Source organism: Ostrinia nubilalis, chromosome 15 (assembly GCF_963855985.1).
Source record: "Ostrinia nubilalis chromosome 15, ilOstNubi1.1, whole genome shotgun sequence".
Taxonomy (NCBI): domain Eukaryota; kingdom Metazoa; phylum Arthropoda; class Insecta; order Lepidoptera; family Crambidae; genus Ostrinia; species Ostrinia nubilalis.
The window spans coordinates 9,045,751-9,066,119 of NC_087102.1; the positions used below are offsets into that span (position 1 = coordinate 9,045,751).

General features: G+C 34.7%; 2 protein-coding genes across 2 annotated transcripts; one reads left to right on the forward strand and one right to left on the reverse strand.

Annotated features, from left to right (window-relative positions):
* Positions 1-2,707: 2,707 nt before the first annotated feature.
* Positions 2,708-13,052, forward strand: LOC135078895 (probable N-acetylgalactosaminyltransferase 6). Its single transcript, XM_063973470.1, has 12 exons — positions 2,708-2,977; positions 3,073-3,230; positions 3,593-3,649; positions 4,083-4,152; positions 4,606-4,796; positions 5,429-7,810; positions 7,972-8,120; positions 8,270-8,367; positions 9,265-9,445; positions 9,879-10,017; positions 10,436-10,621; positions 10,856-13,052. The coding sequence occupies exons 6-12, from the start codon at positions 7,796-7,798 to the stop codon at positions 11,891-11,893; spliced, it is 1,806 nt and encodes a 601-aa protein (XP_063829540.1). The 5' UTR covers positions 2,708-2,977; positions 3,073-3,230; positions 3,593-3,649; positions 4,083-4,152; positions 4,606-4,796; positions 5,429-7,795; the 3' UTR covers positions 11,894-13,052.
* Positions 13,053-14,031: 979 nt separating this feature from the next.
* LOC135078896 (uncharacterized) lies at positions 14,032-19,908 on the reverse strand. Its single transcript, XM_063973471.1, has 3 exons — positions 19,555-19,908; positions 14,909-15,118; positions 14,032-14,358 (listed from the first exon to the last, which is right to left on the reverse strand). Exons 1-3 carry the CDS (start codon positions 19,601-19,603, stop codon positions 14,147-14,149), a joined length of 471 nt encoding a protein of 156 aa, XP_063829541.1. The 5' UTR covers positions 19,604-19,908; the 3' UTR covers positions 14,032-14,146.
* Between the last annotated feature and the right edge of the window lie 461 nt (positions 19,909-20,369).

The following is a 20,369-nucleotide window of genomic DNA, read 5'->3' on the forward strand; positions in this document are numbered from 1 at the left end:
ACCCCTCAAAAGTTGCGTCATAAGATGTAGATTACCGTAAAAATAATTAAAAAAATATAAAATAATGTCTCAAGGGCTCTACCGGCATTTTTATGTCTCAAAAAATCACTTAATCAGCCCTTCACTGTTTGTCATCTATTATATTTTTTTCACAATTATTTCATTTTATTTTGTAATAACAGTGGCAGTGGAACCCTAAGATATGATTTGCAGGCAATGACAGACTGTTTCCAGTGAGGAATAGGTTTGGTTCGAACTAGCAGAATTCATATTTTGACTTGTTTTTCTCAAAATTTCTACTTCTTCGGCGAGGCTGTTGGTATTATTTCCGTTGAGGTTTTATTGCTGTAATAATTGGACCGCACTTTTTTGTTATAATATTACACACTTTTAGCATAAATTTAACAAAAATTTAGCAAACATATGGTAGTAATATACTTTTTGATTTTTTTCAGGTAAAAACTACCTAGCCAAAAATCTTTAAAATATTATATTTAAACAGAATACTAATTGACATGTTAAATAGTTTTAGCATACTATTAAATATAAATAACATTTATGTACGTTACATACACTTTCTAGCTGAAGTTTTTGTTCTGTACGCAGTTTTTTATCAATGGTGAACTTCAACGGAAGTAAAAAAATATTTTTAGTTATGAAACGCATACATGTTATATATCAAATTAAAGACAATTTAATACACTTTTTTAGCTCGTGTAAAACTTTTAGCAGAGTATAAGAAATTTTGTAAAAAATTGATTTAAAAAGTAGTATCACAACAATGTTAAAAAAATCAATTTTCCTTTAATTACTAACCAAAGGTTGATTTTATCGACATAATTTATATTACAAAATATCAAAAGCACACGTATAGCTTTGATTTAAATAAAAAAATAATGAAATCGGACAAATGGTTTTCAAGATATGGTTGATTTTCTAAAATTGACTGCCATTTTTGTTAGCTTCCACTTAGAGATGCCAATCATTGTTTTATAATACCGTAATAAAATTATTAACCTGCTGTGAGAAGGGAATTGAGTATCCTCAAATTAAATCGATATCTTGGCTGACCCATGGATTAATTAGATTTACATTAAAATCGCGCGCGTAAATGCCTAATTCTGGTCAAAAAGCCAATTCTGTTTTTAAAGTATTTATGGATTTATTGGTTTTTAAACTATTTAAAACCTTGCTGTGACTCATTGTGTACTCACAAATTTCATAAAAACGCTATTTTTGTATTATTTATAGTTTATGTTAAGAACCCCTAAAATAGCAATTCTAAAAATTTTTAAGGACAGGTAGAGGCCTCAAGATGACAGATATCTAATTAAATTTAATGCTAATCGTAATCTATATGTCAAAACGCAACTTTTGACAGCTCTTGCGTAACCGTAGCTCAAAAAAAAATTTTTCCCATACAACGACGGGACACCCTAATGTACAGGGCCTATAAGCATAAAAGTGAATTTATTCTACATTCACATTTAAAGCTTTAATTCAAGTTAAAAAAAAGGCAAACGACAAAGAATTTAAAACTTCACATTTTTACTTTTAGAATCAATACTTTTTAGTTTTTTTCATAAATTCATTGATAGAAATAATAAGCATCCAAAAAATCATGATTTCATTCTAAGTAATTTTTTAAAAGCTCATGACTTAGCAATAAAGCATCACACGAAAAAAATATTGCGTGTATACAGGGTGTTAGGTAAATGGGTATAAATAAAAAAAAAACGATTTGTATGAAAATTAAAATAATTAAAATGAAAATATCGATTTTCTGACTTCACCGTACCATTTATATGCCCATGTTAACATGGGCTAGTGTTGGCTCATAAAGCCATTTACCTAACACCCTGTACACATCCACGTGTACTAGAAATATAACTGACCAGAAAATAAACAAAATTGACGACTTTACTTTTTAATAATTGGTTGTCCGCTTGACGTGAAATGCCCCGTTTAGATCATTTTCATTAATTTAACCCTAGTAAGAGAGAATCAACTTGAGTAAACTCGAGCTAAGGCCAACTTAACTTTATTTACAACTAGCTTTCCGCCCGCGGCTTCGCCCGCGTGGAATTTTGTCTGTCACAGAAAAACTTTATCGCGCGCGTCCCTGTTTCAAAAACCGGGATAAAAACTATCCTATGTTCTTTCCCGGGACTCAAACTATCTCTATGCCAAATTTCATCAAAATCGGTTGCGAGGTTTAAGCGGGAAAGCGTAACAGACAGACAGACAGACAGACAGACAGACAGAGTTACTTTCGCATTTATAATATTAGTTTAATAGTTTAATAATAAATAATATTAGTTGGGATTAGTTGGGATAAACAGATTTTTTTTAAAACTAAGGCAAACTTAACTCTACACAAACTTGACTCGAGTTATACATTGAGTTGATACATCACTATAAATTTCTAACTTGACATTGACAGTTGTGTGGACTTGACACTGACAGTCAGTCAGTCAGTCACACGGGGTGGAAACGCCATAGTGTTTGACAGATGGTTAGTCAAATGTCATTTCTAGGAGCATCCACATAATCTCAGCAAACATAGCCTGTAGGATTGGGCCAATTAAAAAAAAAAGAGCTTTACGTCAACTGTCATTTTAATGACATTGACAGGACAGTATCCACTCATTCATTCGCTGATTTTGCTCGCTAATTCAATCAATCATTCATTCACTCAATTGTTTTCGAAATTCCGAGAAAAAAATCTTGATTCCGAAATATTCGGAAATAAAAGCAAAAAAATAATGGTCATTTTACCGTATTTACATTGTTTACCGTATAAACAAGATGGTTTCATATTATCACCAAATGCATCGTGACTGGTTGCTCGTCCACCAAGTCCAGGGTTTTTTCTCTAGCACGTGATGAAGCATTGCAGGCTCTAAGGATACAGTACCTCCTGCCTGCAAATCCTTTATCAGGAACTATGACAAAGGAGCAACTTCGTCAAAGAAAGGCAAGTCATATTTTTAGGTTATTAAACAACCTTCCATATTGCTATAAAATTTGCTGCAATTTCCCTAGGACTGAACTGACTGATTTTTGTTTCAGGTCTGCCAATCACATTTTGAGGATAAATAAATCTAAAACAATCTATTGGTTATGACAATGATGAATGGATGTCCTATTTTTTATTTATCCATGAAGAAAATAATAACATCTCGGCGACCATCCAAGCTGTTACTGATCAGGTCATCCAGTAAGTTAAAGTAAGTATATACCTAGATTCAACCATAAAGTGTTTTGCAAGTACTAATTTAATTAGTCTATACGAATAAAGAAAGTTTAATTTTTTGATTTGACTAAAAAAGTAAACAATGTTCTTAATAAGTATTACTTTTATTTTAAGATCAATCTACTTAGTCAATAAAACTAAAATAGAAAGAGATATTTTACTACATTTCAATAAAACAAATTATCCTTATTCTATTTGTTTGGATTAGGCACCTTACATAAATTATATTATTGACACGGTAACTTACCACTAAAAATTGAAACATTAATTTTAACATTTAAGATTTCAATACAGGATGTTGCAATAGATGATTATTTATATTTTTTTTCTTTCTAGCTGCTAATAGAGATAACTTCAATTCAATGTTGTTGCCAGATAATGCTGTGAGTGAAGGTATGTTCAACTCAGTTGTAAATAATACCTAAGTACTTTTAAATTGATGAGTCACCTACAATATTCTTTGAACATAATTTATAATTTCAATACGTAATTTAAACTGATTTTTCGTGATAGTAATTTTTCTTTTGTAATGTTTTGTAAGCAATACCTATATTAATTCTGCAAAGAAAACTCTTTCTTGAGTTATTTAAATTATATTGTTTTGTATGATAATTAATTGTACATTAAGTTTTACAGGATTTTGCCAATATATTTATATTTAGTAGAGGTTGCAGTATTCTATTCTTATAAAACTATCTTTTTAAATAAATTTTACATAGTTATAACACAGGTTATACCATCATACTTAATTAATTTTATAGGTTTATTTTATGCTAATTTTTTAATTGTGTAATAAATTTTAATTATGTTTTATTAAATATTTCAGAAACTATATCCTGCCATCTACATCAGAGCCACATCTGTCATTATGGATAATATTATTGCTGCGTCCTAAGGTATCATAATAATGTATTTAATTTATTTAAATTCCTACGGGAACGGGAGTAAGCGGGAAAAACCATTTGTATGAAAGAATCTAAACCGCGTAAGATAGATCAACGCACAGCGTAAACGGCTAAACCTAGGCACTTGAAATTTGGAAGGGACGTAGCTTAGGTACCGTAGAGATGCACTAAGAAAGGAATTCCTGAAATTCCCACGTGAACGGGAATTAGCGGGAAAAAACATTTGTATGAAAAAATTTAAACCGCGTAAGATACATGAAGAGGGTAAAACGAGATCCACGCGTACTAAGTCGCGGGCGGCCGCTAGTATTCTTCTAAAATTATTAATATTAAGTATTTCAGTTACATATTTTGATGCTTTTTTCAAAGTAGATAATTAATTTTAAGTAAGCGTTTATAATATGTTTAATACATGTATTATACTATTGTTATTAATTATTTCAGGTTCAGCTTGCAAATAAACCCATCAAGCAGAGGCAGTACACACAAACAAAAGGTGGACTCTTTGGTTTTTTTAAAACGGAGCCCGAAAGCGTATGAGCTATTGCGCCACATATTTATTTTGCCTAGTCAACGATCAAGAAAATGAAGGTATTGAGTGAAAAAACTGCCGCAATGATACAGCCCCAAATTTGGTAGGTTTGACAAACGCTCAATAATATCATTTAAATGTAAATTATGTACAGTCGAGTTCATAAATATAAGTGCAGTGCCAATTTAAAAAAATATTGTAAGCGTTTTAACGATCATACAAATCTAAAACAAATTCAGACAATAATAAGCTGTTCATAAATATGTTGCGGTAACGCAGTATTGACTACGCTACTGCTCTATAATCTGTTGATAATGCGCATGTGCATATACCTTAAGTTGTAAAGGCATTAAAGGTTTATTTTCGTGCGCCATAATGACTGTGATTTCATGGATAAGTCCACGCATGCTGTTTTTCATAATATTAAATTATGAAATAAATAAAAAAAATCTGCTCTTTACGTAAATCGATTAACTTACTAATAATTCTGAGTCGCTCATAAAAAATGGCAACACCTTAAAGAGTCACCCAGTATGTAGTAGTATTATCCTTAATAATATTGTAAATGTTACACCAAATTGAATCTGGTTTAATATGAAAGGAATAAGCGTCGACAAACATCACGAGCGGGTACAAGTCGCCAATTTGAGTTCTTTTTCTATTATTATAAACCGCTTATTCAGTCTGTTATTATTTGTAATAAGAATCATAATAATGTAATTCAAATTGTTTCAGATTCCGGCCCAGTGTATAGTTTTTTTAACTAAAGTTTTTTGTTATTTTTGCCTCAAGAATGTACTTATTGTGAATTTCTTTGTTAATGGCTGTATAGTTTTACTTGAGTCAAAGAAAATCGTAGTTGTTGCATAAAAAAATAATTTATAAATCTATTAGGGTACATTTTACTGTCGTCTTTTTTTTCTTAGAAACTTGCAGTAGATTATTCACTTTTTTGGAAACTGATAATTACTTGTTAATACCATAATTTATTATGGAAAATTGTACTGTTAAGTAGGTAATTTTTTTTCATTACCTTATAGTAGATAATGTCTTTTGTTGATGGCTGTATAGTTTTACGCAAGTTAAAGAAAATCGTAGTATATTTTTTTCTACACAAATTTTAGTTATAAGATGACATAATATGATTGTTTGTTTGTTTGTATTGAAGAGGCTCCGAAACTAAGTACTGGACCAATTTGAAAAATTATTTCACAATTAGAATCCTTTATTTTCCCTAATGAAGATAGGCTATAACCGGATTTTTACAGGCGGTACGAAGTTCGCCGGGTCAGCTAGTTTCTTATAAACATGCAAATACGGTAAAAAATGATTCATTTTGTTAATGGCTGTCTAGTGTTACGCAATTACAGGTAATCATCATTTTTATTGTAAACAGAATTAGGTACCATTTATTTATAACTAGCTTTTGTCCGCGGCTTCACCCGCGTGAAATTTAGTGCCACAGATTGGCATAAATTATACCCTATATGTTAATCTAGATTACAAATAATAATACTGTAAAGGTTCAACCAAATCCGTTCAGTAGTTTTTGCGTGAAAGAGTAACAAACATCTACACAAACTTTCACCTTTATAATATTAGTAGGATTTATAGTCAGCGACAATAGAAATGTTCGCTCGCTTGAAATTTTGTAAACAATTATTGCAAAAAGTTAATATTAATTTATATTATTCTGTTCTGTTGGCTTCAATTGTGGGTACCTATTTATTTTAATAAGTTAAACTCTAGGTAAAATTGACATTTAGTATGGAAATGTAATTTTAAACCAGTGTTCATCCCTTTCATAGAGGAGGTTTAATTCTCTAAGGTTCATCCCGGGCTTAATTTTTTTTGTATAATGGGTTTTATGACTGAAATTGACTCAAACAGAGATAAAATAACTAAGAGTCTTTAACATTTACTTACTTGGCAATTAAAGATAGATTTACTCAAATCCTACTTCGTACTATGTAATATTATAAATGCGAAAGTTTGTATGGACGTCTGGAATCTGAATGTTAACAGGTTTGTTACTTTTTCACGCAAAAACTACTGAACGGATTTTGATGAAACTGCAGTATTATACTTTATAACCCAGAATATCTTTGAATGCAGTTCCCTTTCTTTACAAAAATAAAGGAATGTTTCCTTTGAGTAAAATTTTCTATCTACAGTATTAAGAGTACTTTCCCTACAGGTGGCATTACAAAGTTCCACCCTGTATAATTTATGACGATCTTTTACAAACTAAATTTCACGCGTGTGAAGCCGCGGGCAGCAGCTAGTTACTAAATATTATGTTCATAAATAGTTCAGTCTCAATGTTATTGATGAAAATAAAGCCCAACTAGACTTTATTTTCTATTGGCGCGGTAGGTTTTCTTTTATTTTTCTTAAAAACCTACAGTTGATGATTCTGTGAATTAATGACTGTATAGTTTTACTTACTAATAGTATTTCATAGTTTCCTAAGTTTATGGTGCTTACTTATAATTATCGAGTTCAGCGGATGATTTTTTATTCCATTATTATTTTGTAATTTTCCTTACGGAATAAGAAATCATCCGCTTGGTCGGCTTGGTATATTATCTTCGAACGTGTAGATAATTCTAAGATGTACTTCATGTTCAGACTCAAGTGCTCAAAAGATAGGACCACCTTTGTAATTTTGTCGATAGTTGTATGCATTAGTTTTTAAGTTGTATTTTTATGAAATAAATTTTTTAATAAAACTTATGTATTTGGTTTTTTATTTCTATAAATAATTTGAAATAATAATGTACCCGTACCGTTATTGGTGCGGTAACGTTACTCGTTATAAAATATATTAAAGCGGTACTGCAACGTCGCTAAGGCAGTCGTTATTAAAAAGTTACGATCTTTTTTTTTTTTTAGCGCTACCCAATGGAAGTCCATAGATGCCGGAACTTTTACTATGAACGGACCAATCATAGGGCCGTTTCCTATCTGTCCCTGTGTCTCATCTGTGGTCAGTCAGTGGTCGATGGTGGGTCAATTTCTGTGAACGAGACATCAAAAAATACGAAAACAAAGGATAATTTAATTTAAAACAGTACAATAAATCTATTGTTAATTTGAATTATGTTTTTAAGAAAAGTAAGTACTCATCAAAAATTTATCTCATTTCGATGTAAAATGTTATTTCATAAATTGTTAGGATTCCAGTTTTGCGAAAGCTCTAATTATTTCTTCAATAATTTAATTGAAGCTGTTGTAAAAGTTTTTCCTAAATTAACTATTGTATTTTTAATTTACAGGATTACTGGTCATTAGTATGTCGAGGTCGAAAGAAAAAGATCATTACTTTGATTGTTATCTTATTGTTTTTAATTAATTCAATGCTGTATGTTAGTTTAGAGTTGTATAATACAGTCAAACGAAAACACAAGGACCCTTGGTACAAAAGGTTAGTGTTATAAAAGTTATTAATGTTTATCTTTAGCATAGGGTGTAAACCTGCCAGTGCTATAGTATTTAGCAGGCTTACATTTTAAGCCAATGTTATGAATTCTTGTATTTAGAAATAACATTAAATCTAATTGTTATGTATTACAGTTTACATTTCGATGAGAATTCCTATGTGGATAAGAATGGAATGAGGGTTGTCGTTGGGCATTACGTTGGTGGAAACAGAGGGGGTAACTTGTCTGAGGGTAAGTTTAATTAATTCTCACATAGCTTGATCTTAATCATTTCTGGAGTTTTACCCTTGTAAATGTAGAATCAACCATGGTGGAAAAAGAACAGTTGTAAGTATCAATACTATCCATAACAGTAACCCAGACACAATAGCAATTTTATTTTATTTTTATGACTGCTTTAGCTGTTCACTGCCATGAATATTCAAGCAAATGAATATGTAATATGTAATCGTCATTATATTGTAATCGGCAACAATTGGCTTGATCTAGCCCAGGACAGGCAAGTTTTTGTAGAAATAAAAGCTTTTTTTTCATGTATTAACTAGCGGCCGCCCGCGACTTCGTACGCGTGGATCCCGTTTTATGCCCTCTCAGACGCATAACATTTTTCATCATAATTTAGTTTGGCATAACAGTATTTGCATAAAGTTTTTTCGCATAAACTTTGATATGCATAGTTTTCTAAATGCATAATGGTTTCTTAGGCATAATAATAACTTTCTCTAATTTTCAATACCATAATTTAAATAATCATAAATGTAAAGAACATAATTTTTAAATACATAAAGTTTGTTTTTAATAAAATACTATAAAGATAATGTATTTGTTGCAATTTCTTACAAAACTTTGCGCGCAAAAAGCAAATCTAGTATGAAAATCATCAAACTTGTAATGCTCGTAACTCAGTTCAGACTGAGTCATAGTAAGTTTGGTTTATTACACTATTTTGTAATCAAAAAACAAAGCTTGGTCGATGGCCGCGCGAAAAAAAAAAGACGCCAATTTCCGGCATTGTCTTTTCAGCCCGATCCGTCCAGTGGTTTGGGCTGTGCGTTGATAGATCACCATGTCACCTTTGAGTTATACAAATGTATTTAGATTTATTTAATTGTCAATATAATATTTCAGAAGTCATACACAGCAACAATTATGCCCCAGTTGAGGGTGCAGGGGAAGGCGGGAGGCCCGTGGTGCTGTCCCAGAAGGAACTGATCACTGCCCGCGAACTGTACTCCCTTCACTCATACAATATACTTGTTAGCGATAAGATATCCATAAACCGAAGTCTTCCAGATGTCAGAAGTGATAGGTAAGATGAAAATTGTATAGTTGTTATAATAAAATTCACGAAGGCGAGTGAGCTTTACATGTGTGGTGGCTCGCTGCTGTTCGTTTTTCAAAGTTTTGATAGATATTACACTATCGTTATGTGCATGTATATGTATACACACAAGTAAAGCTCAATCAACTTCGTGAGTTGCAAGAACTACCTATAATCTTTTGATTCCAATGGTTAGGACATTTGATAGTTTAATCAAAATGATTTTTTTATAGAAATATTATGATCTCATGTTTCTATGTTACTTGTATTTCATTTTATGTTGTAATGTTACATGGTCACCAAAGTCACCATATACATGAATATAATATTTTTAATCAATAAACAAACTGTTTCTGCCATTAATGAACATTGTATAACTGTATCTTTCTTTCTTTCTAACCAAATATTTTTTTCATTTCAGTTGCAAAGAAATTGAGTACAACATAGATAATCTCCCAACAGCAACAGTAATAATAGTGTTTCACAACGAAGCCTGGTCAACGCTTATGCGAACAGTAATGTCAGTCATATTACGTTCGCCACCTTCACTCCTAGACCAGGTAATTAATTTTTGGGTTTTCTTTTAGATGCATAGCTTAATAGTTTAGTTTAGCCTATGCCTGTCAGTTGGCTTATTTATTTGAAACTTATTGCACTGACAATAAAGCACACAGAGTCAACTTAGTGCCTTAAGGTATTTTTTTCTTCACTCAGCATTTGAGCCAAACGTCAAAAATAAAGTAGCAGAGTTTTGCTAAGTTAGCTTTGTGGTGTGATCTGCAGCTACAACTACCTTGCCTTAAACTAACGTTGAAGTCTAACTTAATTTTCCATTAACTGCGGGCGTAGTGTGAGTTTACATCAAACGCATTCTAGTTCTTGAAAGTTTCCGCCAGGGGCGCTGTACAATCCGTCATACATTTAATGTCACTTTTTTACACAATCACTAGTCACAAGCCCTCTGTTTTCTCTTTACAGATTATTTTAGTAGACGATGCTAGTGATAGAAGGTATTTGGGCAAAGAATTAGATAATGCAGTGGAAAAATTAGAGAAGGTGTCAATATTGAGGAGTCCAGATAGAAAGGGACTGGTTAATGCCAGGTTGATGGGCGCGAGGACTGCTACTGGTGACGTATTAGTTTTCTTGGATGCACATTGTGAGGTAACTTTGATTTTGTTTCTATCTACAACCCGGTCGAGTTAACTGCGCACCTGGCAGCCGTGACGTCACATCGACGCTCTGGTACGGAGGTGGGTAAGTGTGAGGGAAAATCGTATTCAACCGAGGTGCGCAGTAAACTCGATTGGGTTGTTAATTGATTGATTTATAATTCAAGTTCAAGTAACAAGTTTTTATAATTTTACATATTATAATGTATCTCTTTTGGAATTTCAGGTTACCAAAGGCTGGCTGGAACCATTGTTAGATCGCGCTGGCAGCGACGACGTATTTATCTGCCCGCACATAGATCTTTTATCAGAAGAATCGCTGTCCTATACCAAAAGTATTGACGCACATTGGGGCGCCTTCAGCTGGCGGCTACACTTCCGTTGGCTTATGCCAAGCAGTGAAGTCATGAAGAAAAAGTCCGAAAATCCTTCGAAACCTTATCCTACGCCTGCGATGGCTGGAGGCCTGTTTGCGGTAAGGAAAAGTTTATTTTGGCGACTGGGGGGCTACGACGAAGGCATGGTGATATGGGGCGCGGAAAATCTCGAACTCTCTTGGAGAGCTTGGCAATGCGGCGCCCGAGTTGAAATCACGCCTTGCTCCAGAGTAGGCCATATTTTTAGGAGGCACAGCCCATACAAATATCCCGGTGGAGTTTCGAAGGTTCTGAATTCGAATTTGGCTCGAGCGGCGACAGTGTGGATGGACGAGTGGGCGGACTTCTTTTTTAAATTCAACCCTTCGGTTGCCGCGATTCGTGATCAGCAGGAAGTAGGGAGTCGATTGGAGCTCCGTAAGGAATTGAATTGCAAGAGTTTCAAGTGGTATTTGGAGAATGTGTGGCCTCAACACTTCTTTCCGACTGAGGAGAGGTGGTTTGGGCGGGTCAGGAACGATAGAGGCGGTTGCTTAGGGGTGTCTTCTGGGACTCCGGGACTAGGGGGGCCCGCTGCCGGTATCGATTGCGGGACGGACATGGAAATCGATAGAATGATAGTTTATACACCAGAAGGCAGGGTTATGGCTGACGAAGGACTATGTTTAGAGCAAGGTAACGGACGAGCTGTTTGGAAAAGCTGTAGCGATAACCCTAAACAGGTGTGGGAGCAAAAGGGACCGCGACTGAAAACCAAGGGCGGGTTGTGTTTAACGTTAGTGAAGGATACTAGCAAGGATAGTGTGGGCGACCCTTTGACAGCTAAGAGGTGTATGAGCAAAGATGTAGGTCAAATATGGCATTTTGAACGTGTGCCTTGGCGATAAATGTGATATTTAGTTTAATAGTCTTCAAAAACAGATCTGATAAGCTTTTATTTAGTGTTAAGTATTGAGTTGTAACTTGTAAGTGGATATTACAAAACTAAGATTAAATTAAAACGATCTGGTAGTGTTTCTTGCACAAAATAGCGAATGAAATATTATTATAAACATTATGAACACAAATTAGAAGCTTTTATTGCATTTATAATAAATCCGAAAATTCAGGAGATTGTGGTTGTACAAATAGTTAGATCTTGTGAATTAAATTAAGTACACAACTGTGATTATTATTGTTAAATATGATCTTATTGCACTAAACAAACAATACACTAGATAGATAAATAAATAGCAGGAACACAATATGGGCATATACATTCAAAGAATGAAAATTTTAGTTTAATATTATTAAATACCGCGGTTTAAATGTGTTATGACTGTATATTTTTACAGTGGTTAAGTATTTAATGTGATAATAACTATTAACAGTTAGGAATAAGATAATTTAATCAGCATTCATTAAATACTCTTAACGGATTTTATCAAATTTGTACTGTGAACTGTCTCAAGTCTTGTCTGCATCAGGGCACAAGTTACTAAATTAGTAGGGAATTTAGTGCGAGAACCCCTCCACTTTGGTGTAATTTTTACAACAGTGATTCTTTGTTATGTTGTTGTATGGCTTATGTTGTTGTAATAGAGTCGATATTGGTGCGGTCGTAAATTTTAAAAGCTTAAATTTTGCGAACCCTGATGCAGACGAGGCTTTAGAACTTAAAAGAAATGAGAGAAAACTTTTTTAGTAATGGTACTTACTTATTATAAATCTCTTTTATTGCCAATATTTTTTGCAGTTATTTTTTTAGTGGCTTGATGCATTTCTTCAGGATATTTTTTTTGTGTAATTTTACTTCTAGTCTTTATTTTTTTATTGCTTTACTATCGCCTGTGCGACAAAACGTCGATTTATGTTTTAGGATATAAGTACTTAATAGATTTTACTTATTTTGTAAACTTTATGTGACTTCTAATTGAAGGTATTTCTTTTATGTATAGCCTGACCAGGAACATAAAAACCCTGGCATAGAGGCGCGTCAATTGCATTTGATAGTGCAACACTGAGTACAGTCGTATCTGTGTTAAATTAATAGGCTAACTTTATGTATCAGGATTCAGGATTACGGGCTAATTTGATATTTTCATGAATTAACGAAAAAATATTATTATAGGTAACCTGGTTTAAATAAATTAAATGAAAACATCAATCGAGCTAGTAGGATTTATTTTATTATTCATCGATAATCAAATTCAGAACTTGAATATTCAACTGCAATGTCTGCTCATGAACGCTTCAAACTCAGTACTTCTTTCCCAATTCCATAAAATTCAACACTTAGAAAGTGACAAAAAACTTTAAAATACGTAGTTGAAACAAACCACAGCTAATTTTCATAGTGGACTGTACTATGCGATAAACATGTCAGTCAATTTGACACCCTTGTCGGAAAAATTATTCAATGAAAATATTGTCCGAACCCTTAGTATTTCTCTTCGACAAATACTTTAACACATTGTGAACCACTTTTCTTTCACGACTATAAAAAGATTTTAGCAATGTAATTCACAAAATCAATTGCGCACATTTAAAATAAAGTTTGTTTACACTTTGACAGCAATAGACTGACATGCAAGGTGACATGTTAATGAAGTTTTCAGTTACTGTTGCCATTAAAAGAAATTAGTACCATTAGTTTTCCGCAACATGGCGAGGGTTTTTATGTTCCTGGTCAGGCTATATATTTTGACGAGTTCTGAACTGATAATTTATGATTTTCTATTGTGTATTTTTATGCCGTCCTTTATATTCGATTGATCTTATTTAAAAAATACTTATTTTTATAAAATTCCAAGTTTTAACATTGTTTCCGTATCTTTATAGGTTTGTGAAAGTAACTCACTAATTGTATTTTAGTTTGTTTGTTATAAGATAACATAACAATGATAAGACTTGTATCATGTAACAGCCGATTTTTATAATAATGTCGTTTACAATAAACTTCAATGTTTTAATGCTCACAATGAAAGTACAATTTGCATTTATGAATTTTATAAACAACGTCATGTTAAAGTTAAAAATAAAAGTATTATTTGCGACTTTAGTCAAGTTTTTTTATTGTAAATTGCGTCGTAAAAAACTTAATTTAATAAACAACACTTATACACAAAATGTCTTTACACTTAAAAAAATTACAATAACACTCATCTAAATACAAAGTACAATATTAATGTTAAAATAGGTACGTATAATTTAAGTTGCGCGTACGCAGCTGCATTGCAGTTATTGCCGTTGCATATAAAACAACGCGCGTCGCTGTGCCCTCTCGCTCTCTCTACAGCTACCAAAGCAAGACAAACTGAGTCCACGCTGAGTCGTGGTACACACCCCCGAATGACGTCAATGGTGTTGCCAACTGTAAAAAAAAGAATTGATTAACCTACATAAATAAACATTGAAAATATTAATACAACTTTGTGTTAAAGGTGGCGATACACGCGCCTGTTAAATTGTTTGTGTTGTCAGTTGTCAATTGTCGCCCTTACGTTCCTGTATTTGCTACTAAAAATGTCAATCAAATTTTACTTGCCTTTCAAAATATAAAAATCAAATGGAGCGGATCAGTAAAAAAAAACTATGGCAGTCCAAAAAGGGTGCATTAATAATTCTGTTGCTGTAATGGCAACACTTTGTATGGGCACAGAAATCTCGAAAAACCACGTGTTTTATGGAGACGTGATTAAAAAAAGTGCTGTAATATTCCATGCAAATAAATAAAAAACGGAAAGTGCAGCGTAGGACGTCTACCCACACAAGGTGGACCGACGACCTCATAAAGGTAGCGGGAAGGCGCTGGATGCAGCCCGCCACCAACCGGCCATTGTGGAAATCATTGGGGGAGGCCTATGTTCAGCAGTGGACGTCCTATAGCTGAAATGATGATGATGATGAAATAAAAAACTTACAAGTCTTATCATCTGGCGTGGCCACCATCTTCAAGCACCGATACTCTATGGGTATCTTGCTGTCTGTGGTCGGTGGCGGGTGTCCTATGTTGTGCACCCACTGGGCCGTGACCCAGTTGGTCGGGTGGCACTCGTTAGGGTACCCTGGCGATGACGTCTGGTCCTGGTAGCAGCCAAGACAGCGCTGGGCGTAGCAGCTTTCTGATGTCACTGTAAAATTGAAATATTTGTAAAGTTAGGGGCACAAAACTTAAAGTCAGTCAGAGGTTCACAGAGCTGTCAGACAGCTTAACTTTCCCTCGGGATAAACACGGCCCTCAATGATTGGGTTTTTATTAGCTGTTAAGCTGTAGAGCAAACTGGCTACATAGGAGTTGTAGCGGTGGGAACGAGATGTCCCATTTGACTGCTTAGGTATGTTCGGATCAGAAATGAAATTGGTTGAGGAATCCAATGTCGTGATTCTGTGATTCATAATAACAGTTGTAATCATAAGAATTAATACAGCGACAATTTTTTCTTGTCACTGATATACGAGTACCTTTCTACGTTGTACTACCTACATATGGCAATACCTTATAAGGTCTTTACATTTTATCGATTAATTTAAATTAAATTTCTTGTTTCAGTAACGAGCGTTGACGCCGCATGTTAATGTAAATAGTATTTTTGCTTTCCACACTTGTATTTACACCTGACTGACAGCGCAAATTAATGTAAATCGTTTGAGAAAGTCCTTAATGACACCGATACTTGGGAACGAAAGCTGCGGGCAGTACCCTTCGCTCATCAAGGCGTTCGCTCCACAAAACCGAAATCACTATATGGACACACATGGACGTTCTCTCGCAAGTGAAATATTTACGTTAACCCTTAAACTTAATTAACGGTCTCCTTAATGACGTGTAAAAGTTATGGTATCTACAGACGCTTATTTAACTGATACCAGCCGTACAGAAGCAGATATCGCTAACGTAATTGGACTTGAGAATTTTGGCTTAAAATTCTTGCCATATTCAGCGGCTTTTGAAAATGACTGGCTATTATGAAATGAGGACTTGTCATTTTGGAATTTCTTATTCATGTAGTGTGTTGCAGATAGACAGCTCCAGTCAAAATCAAGGGTGAATAGCGATGATTGTAACACCACCGCGATGTTAATAGCTATGTCTGTCTTGAGTTTCCCTGGCTGAGTATAGGTTTTCTCCTTCAGCTTGTGTGCGATGAGCCTAACACGTCAGCGTGTTCTACACGTAATGACTGCTTCAGAGCGCAGTTTACGTTTGTTTTAACTGCCGCAATCATATGTCATTTTCTCGCGTTTCGCGCCATTTTGCCGGCCATCACGCCCGTTCCGTACAGTTGTGCGCGTACACAGCGCAATTATTGGAAGCGGAGAATTCGCTCTTGATGCTCCGGTATGCTGCGCTCATTCAACGCGATTGGCATTACGCTTTTAACTGAACCCGCCATAACTTAACCATTGCTTCATTAAAGACAACCCTTTTCCGAAGTAAATTGTCCGATAAAGGCTCAATTTACACGCTACAGATTCTAACGTTTTTTGTTTGGGTTCGGTGACTTCTTGAGAACAGTTAAATATTTCGATAATTTGCGGAGAAATTCAAGCAGTAATTGGTCTTACGAGAACAAAAACTTTCTATACATAGGTATTAAATATAGGCTCCTCTACCTTCTGATGGATTTGAATTGTTTTGAAAAAAAAATTGAAATATTTGCCAAAAACAATTTGACCAAAATGCTTGTAATGCCTCTTTCACGGATTCTGTACGTGTGAGAGAGATGAAGGAGATTTGACTCATTGATTAGGTATAAGTATTCTGATAAACCGCAGAAGCCGCATTTAGTACGGTGCGCCACCGATGCGTAAACCCTGATGGAGCCGAGAAAGTGGATGATAGGCGGCTGACACAATTGCGCGGGAGTTGCGTGTGTCTCTACTTATTGTAATACCCCAGCTACACTACTCACTTCGACGCTTTGACGAAGTACCGAAGTTCTCCGAGTTAGTGTAGTCAAAATACTTTGGAACTCTTCGGGCCCTTTGACAAAACCAACAACTTTCTGAAGTAATACAGCACATACTGGGGTGCTACCATGAAACGCTGTTTACACACACAAATCACAATTCCTAACTACTCTGGCTCTAATGTTCATAATTCCGAATCATTCAACTTCATAATGTCATTAGCAATAAACATCTATTACACTTTTATTTGTTCTCCTAGATTTTCTAAACATAACCATATTTTACACTATTATTCAAAGTCATATCTTTTTTGTTTAGATTTCATTCTTTAACGATATATTAAAGTTCAAGTTTGTTGGCATTAGCACGTATACTTGAGTCCCGCTCCAGTCATTCAGTCAAGTTCCAGAAACGAATCGGTCCTATTCATAATTATTGGTTTAGGTTAGGTTAGAACTGTGACCACAACGCACCAGCCGAGCGAGCGAAGCCAGAGTCCCGCTCCAGTCATTCAGTCAAGTTCCAGAAACGAATCGGTCCTATTCATAATTATTGGTTTAGGTTAGGTTAGAACTGTGACCACAACGCACCAGCTGAGCGAGCGAAGCCAGAGTCCCGCTCCAGTCATTCAGTCAAGTTCCAGAAACGAATCGGTCTTATTCATAATTATTGGTTTAGGTTAGGTTAGAACTGTGACCACAATGCACGAGCCGAGCGAGCGAAGCCAGAGTCCCGCTCCAGTTATTCAGTCAAGTTCCAGAAACGAATCGGTCCTATTTATAATTATTGGTTTAGGTTAGGTTAGAACTGTGACCACAACGCACCAGCCGAGCGAGCGAAGCCAGAGTCCCGCTCCAGTCATTAAGTCAAGTTCCAGAAACGAATCGGTCCTATTCATAATTATTGGTTTAGGTTAGGTTAGAACTGTGACCACAACGCACGAGCCGAGCGAGCGAAGCCAGAGTCCCGCTCCAGTCATTCAGTCAAGTTCCAGAAACGAATCGGTCTATTCATTATTATTGGTTTAGGTTAGGTTAGAACTGTGGCCTTACGTTTTATTCGCGAAAAACGTACTTCTGTACGTAGTATTTATTATTATTCTATGGTATGAGTGAAAATATTATGGTAATGTTTAGGGATAAAAGTGTTATGATAAAAAACAGTAGGAGTTTAAATATATTTACATAAATGATATTATTAATTAAAATTTTCGGAAACATGAGTGTTAGGGGCCATCCATAAAGTACGTCACACGAATTTCATGATTTTTTGACCCCCCCTCCGTCCTTGTCACAGGTGGTCACATTTCTGAGACCCCCCCCTCCCTAGTGTTACGTCACATGTTTTGCAATTTCACATCGAAAAATTATAAAATTTACAGCAGTTCCGAAATTAGTTTTATTTCCATTTCAATTAAGTATTTTTTTTTTATGAAATCAACATTATATCAAATATTTGAAACAATTGAAATGTGATGTCACGAAACTTAGGACCCCTCCCACCCCTCGTCACACCATGTCACACTTTGTCAACCCCCTCCCCCCCTCTTTATGTGTGACGTACTTTATGGATGACCCCTTATGAACATCGCCGGTAGCACTACAAATAGTATGAATGAAAACTTTAGGATGAAAAATTTTAGGAAGAGTGATCATTCGGATTTAAAATCGTTAGGAAGAACAATTTCGGGTAAATAACTTTAGGTGAGCCAATATGGACCCGAGACATTCGCACTTCATGCGGTTTATTGATTTACGTAACTATACAATACCTTGACTGTGTTCTGATCGGTTCGATTGACCATAAAATCATGATTTTTATGTAATGGACAAACATTAAACGGTTCGATGGCGTAAGCTAGGCAATTTGATGCCGAAAATTGAATTTTGATCGGAACTGCAATGATGTTGCGAGGGTTACTGCTAAAGGTAACGTAGAGAGCACAAGTAACCGAGTAAAATTCAAAAATAAATAGCATACTCTTGACCCGAATGAAAAACTAAAACACCATTGGCTAAGTAAGCATAATGCTGTAAAGTAAACAAACCAACTGTTTAATCCTTTCTTTTGCAACAATTTGTATCATATCGCCTTATCTAACAACTGACCTAAATTCATAACGAGTGATGATCAACATAAAATCCCCGTCCCACGCGTGTTTTGTCGTGTCATACCTAGACACATTGACAATGTAAATACGATTGTCAACAGTGGAATAAATAAATATTTATCCAGAGGCGAGTTTCGAGCGAGATGAGTCGTTAAGCCATTGTTGAGGCTGCGCGGGCGCGCCGGTTACGATCCTCTCATTCATACGACAAATTGAATTAAACGAACGTGACATAACATTTGTTAGCATAGATCGACGCATAAATAATGTATTTCATTAAAGAAATCATTGACATTACGAATTTATTTGCATTTTTATGGTTACTTTTATAGGTTCATGTAGAACACTCAAAAATCTTCATAATTTAGTAAAAACCGTCCTGAAATCACTTGAAAAACACACTGCATATTTCTTTGTCCATATCAAAGATTACACAGTTAAGCAAAAAGGAATTATTCCTAATCGTAGATAATACTAAACACCAAGGTAATAAAAAACAAGGTAGAGTTTACAAATTCCGTAGCAATATTTAGTAACATCACTTACCATACGGTGTAAACACACCCACACTCAATATAAATATAAATAATAGCATAACGTTGCAGAATTGTTTTCACGCACACGGCACACGTCCTTCTAACAAACAATGTATATCAGACTAATTATACGAGTTAGCTACTATCTCCATGAGCACCTTATCGCGGGTCAGTAAATTATTTTGACGTTTGCGAGGAAAACAACGAGCAGCTTTTCAATTCGGTTCAAAAATAACATTTACGATTCATCTTCGCTCTTATTCACTCGCATTTCGTCTTGATTCGAGATCAATGTGGTTTGTACTATTTCTTGGCACGGATATCACTGAATTTTCAATTCGGATGGCACTCAGGCGCCCAAGGCTAGGATGAATGGCGGTATGACGTAGATTCAGTAAATATTGATCAAGCATGCGTCAATGTATTATTTGTGATGGGATACCACATTAATCATTATCAACAAAAATACGTGTAGAGTTGTGTATAAATAAATTTTCATGATAAGGATATCTTGACACATAAGTGGGTAGGGTAGGCACTCTGACTAATCACTATGGAACTACTTATAAGGTTTAGATAGAGTTATAGTTTACAACTAATTAAGTATATCTAATTCTATACCTACCATTTTGTTACTCTTTTTATGTAATTTACAATACAAAATTAGTTGTTACTGACGAGCAAAGCTCAACTTCATTTCCTCAGGCTGTTACCGTGTTATTTATTACATTTCATACCTATTTACAGTAGGTACAGCATTTTTCTACAGATTCTGGCAATACAGGAGTTACAGTGGGAACCATGATGGGAATAGTTCCGATATTA

What these genes read in the sequence shown, in the direction of transcription:
- LOC135078895 (XM_063973470.1), top strand. An exon ending in AGGGGGTAACTTGTCTGAGG is followed by an intron (nt 8,368 to 9,264) that starts GTAAGTTTAATT and finishes ATAATATTTCAG; the next exon opens with AAGTCATACACAGCAACAAT. An exon ending in CACCTTCACTCCTAGACCAG is followed by an intron (nt 10,018 to 10,435) that starts GTAATTAATTTT and finishes TTCTCTTTACAG; the next exon opens with ATTATTTTAGTAGACGATGC.
- LOC135078896 (XM_063973471.1), bottom strand. Translation starts at nt 19,603, where the DNA reads ATGCTATTATTTATATTTATATTGAGTGTGGGTGTGTTTACACCGTAT. An exon ending in GGGTGTGTTTACACCGTATG is followed by an intron (nt 15,119 to 19,554) that starts GTAAGTGATGTT and finishes TCAATTTTACAG; the next exon opens with TGACATCAGAAAGCTGCTAC. An exon ending in CACGCCAGATGATAAGACTT is followed by an intron (nt 14,359 to 14,908) that starts GTAAGTTTTTTA and finishes TTTTTTTTACAG; the next exon opens with TTGGCAACACCATTGACGTC.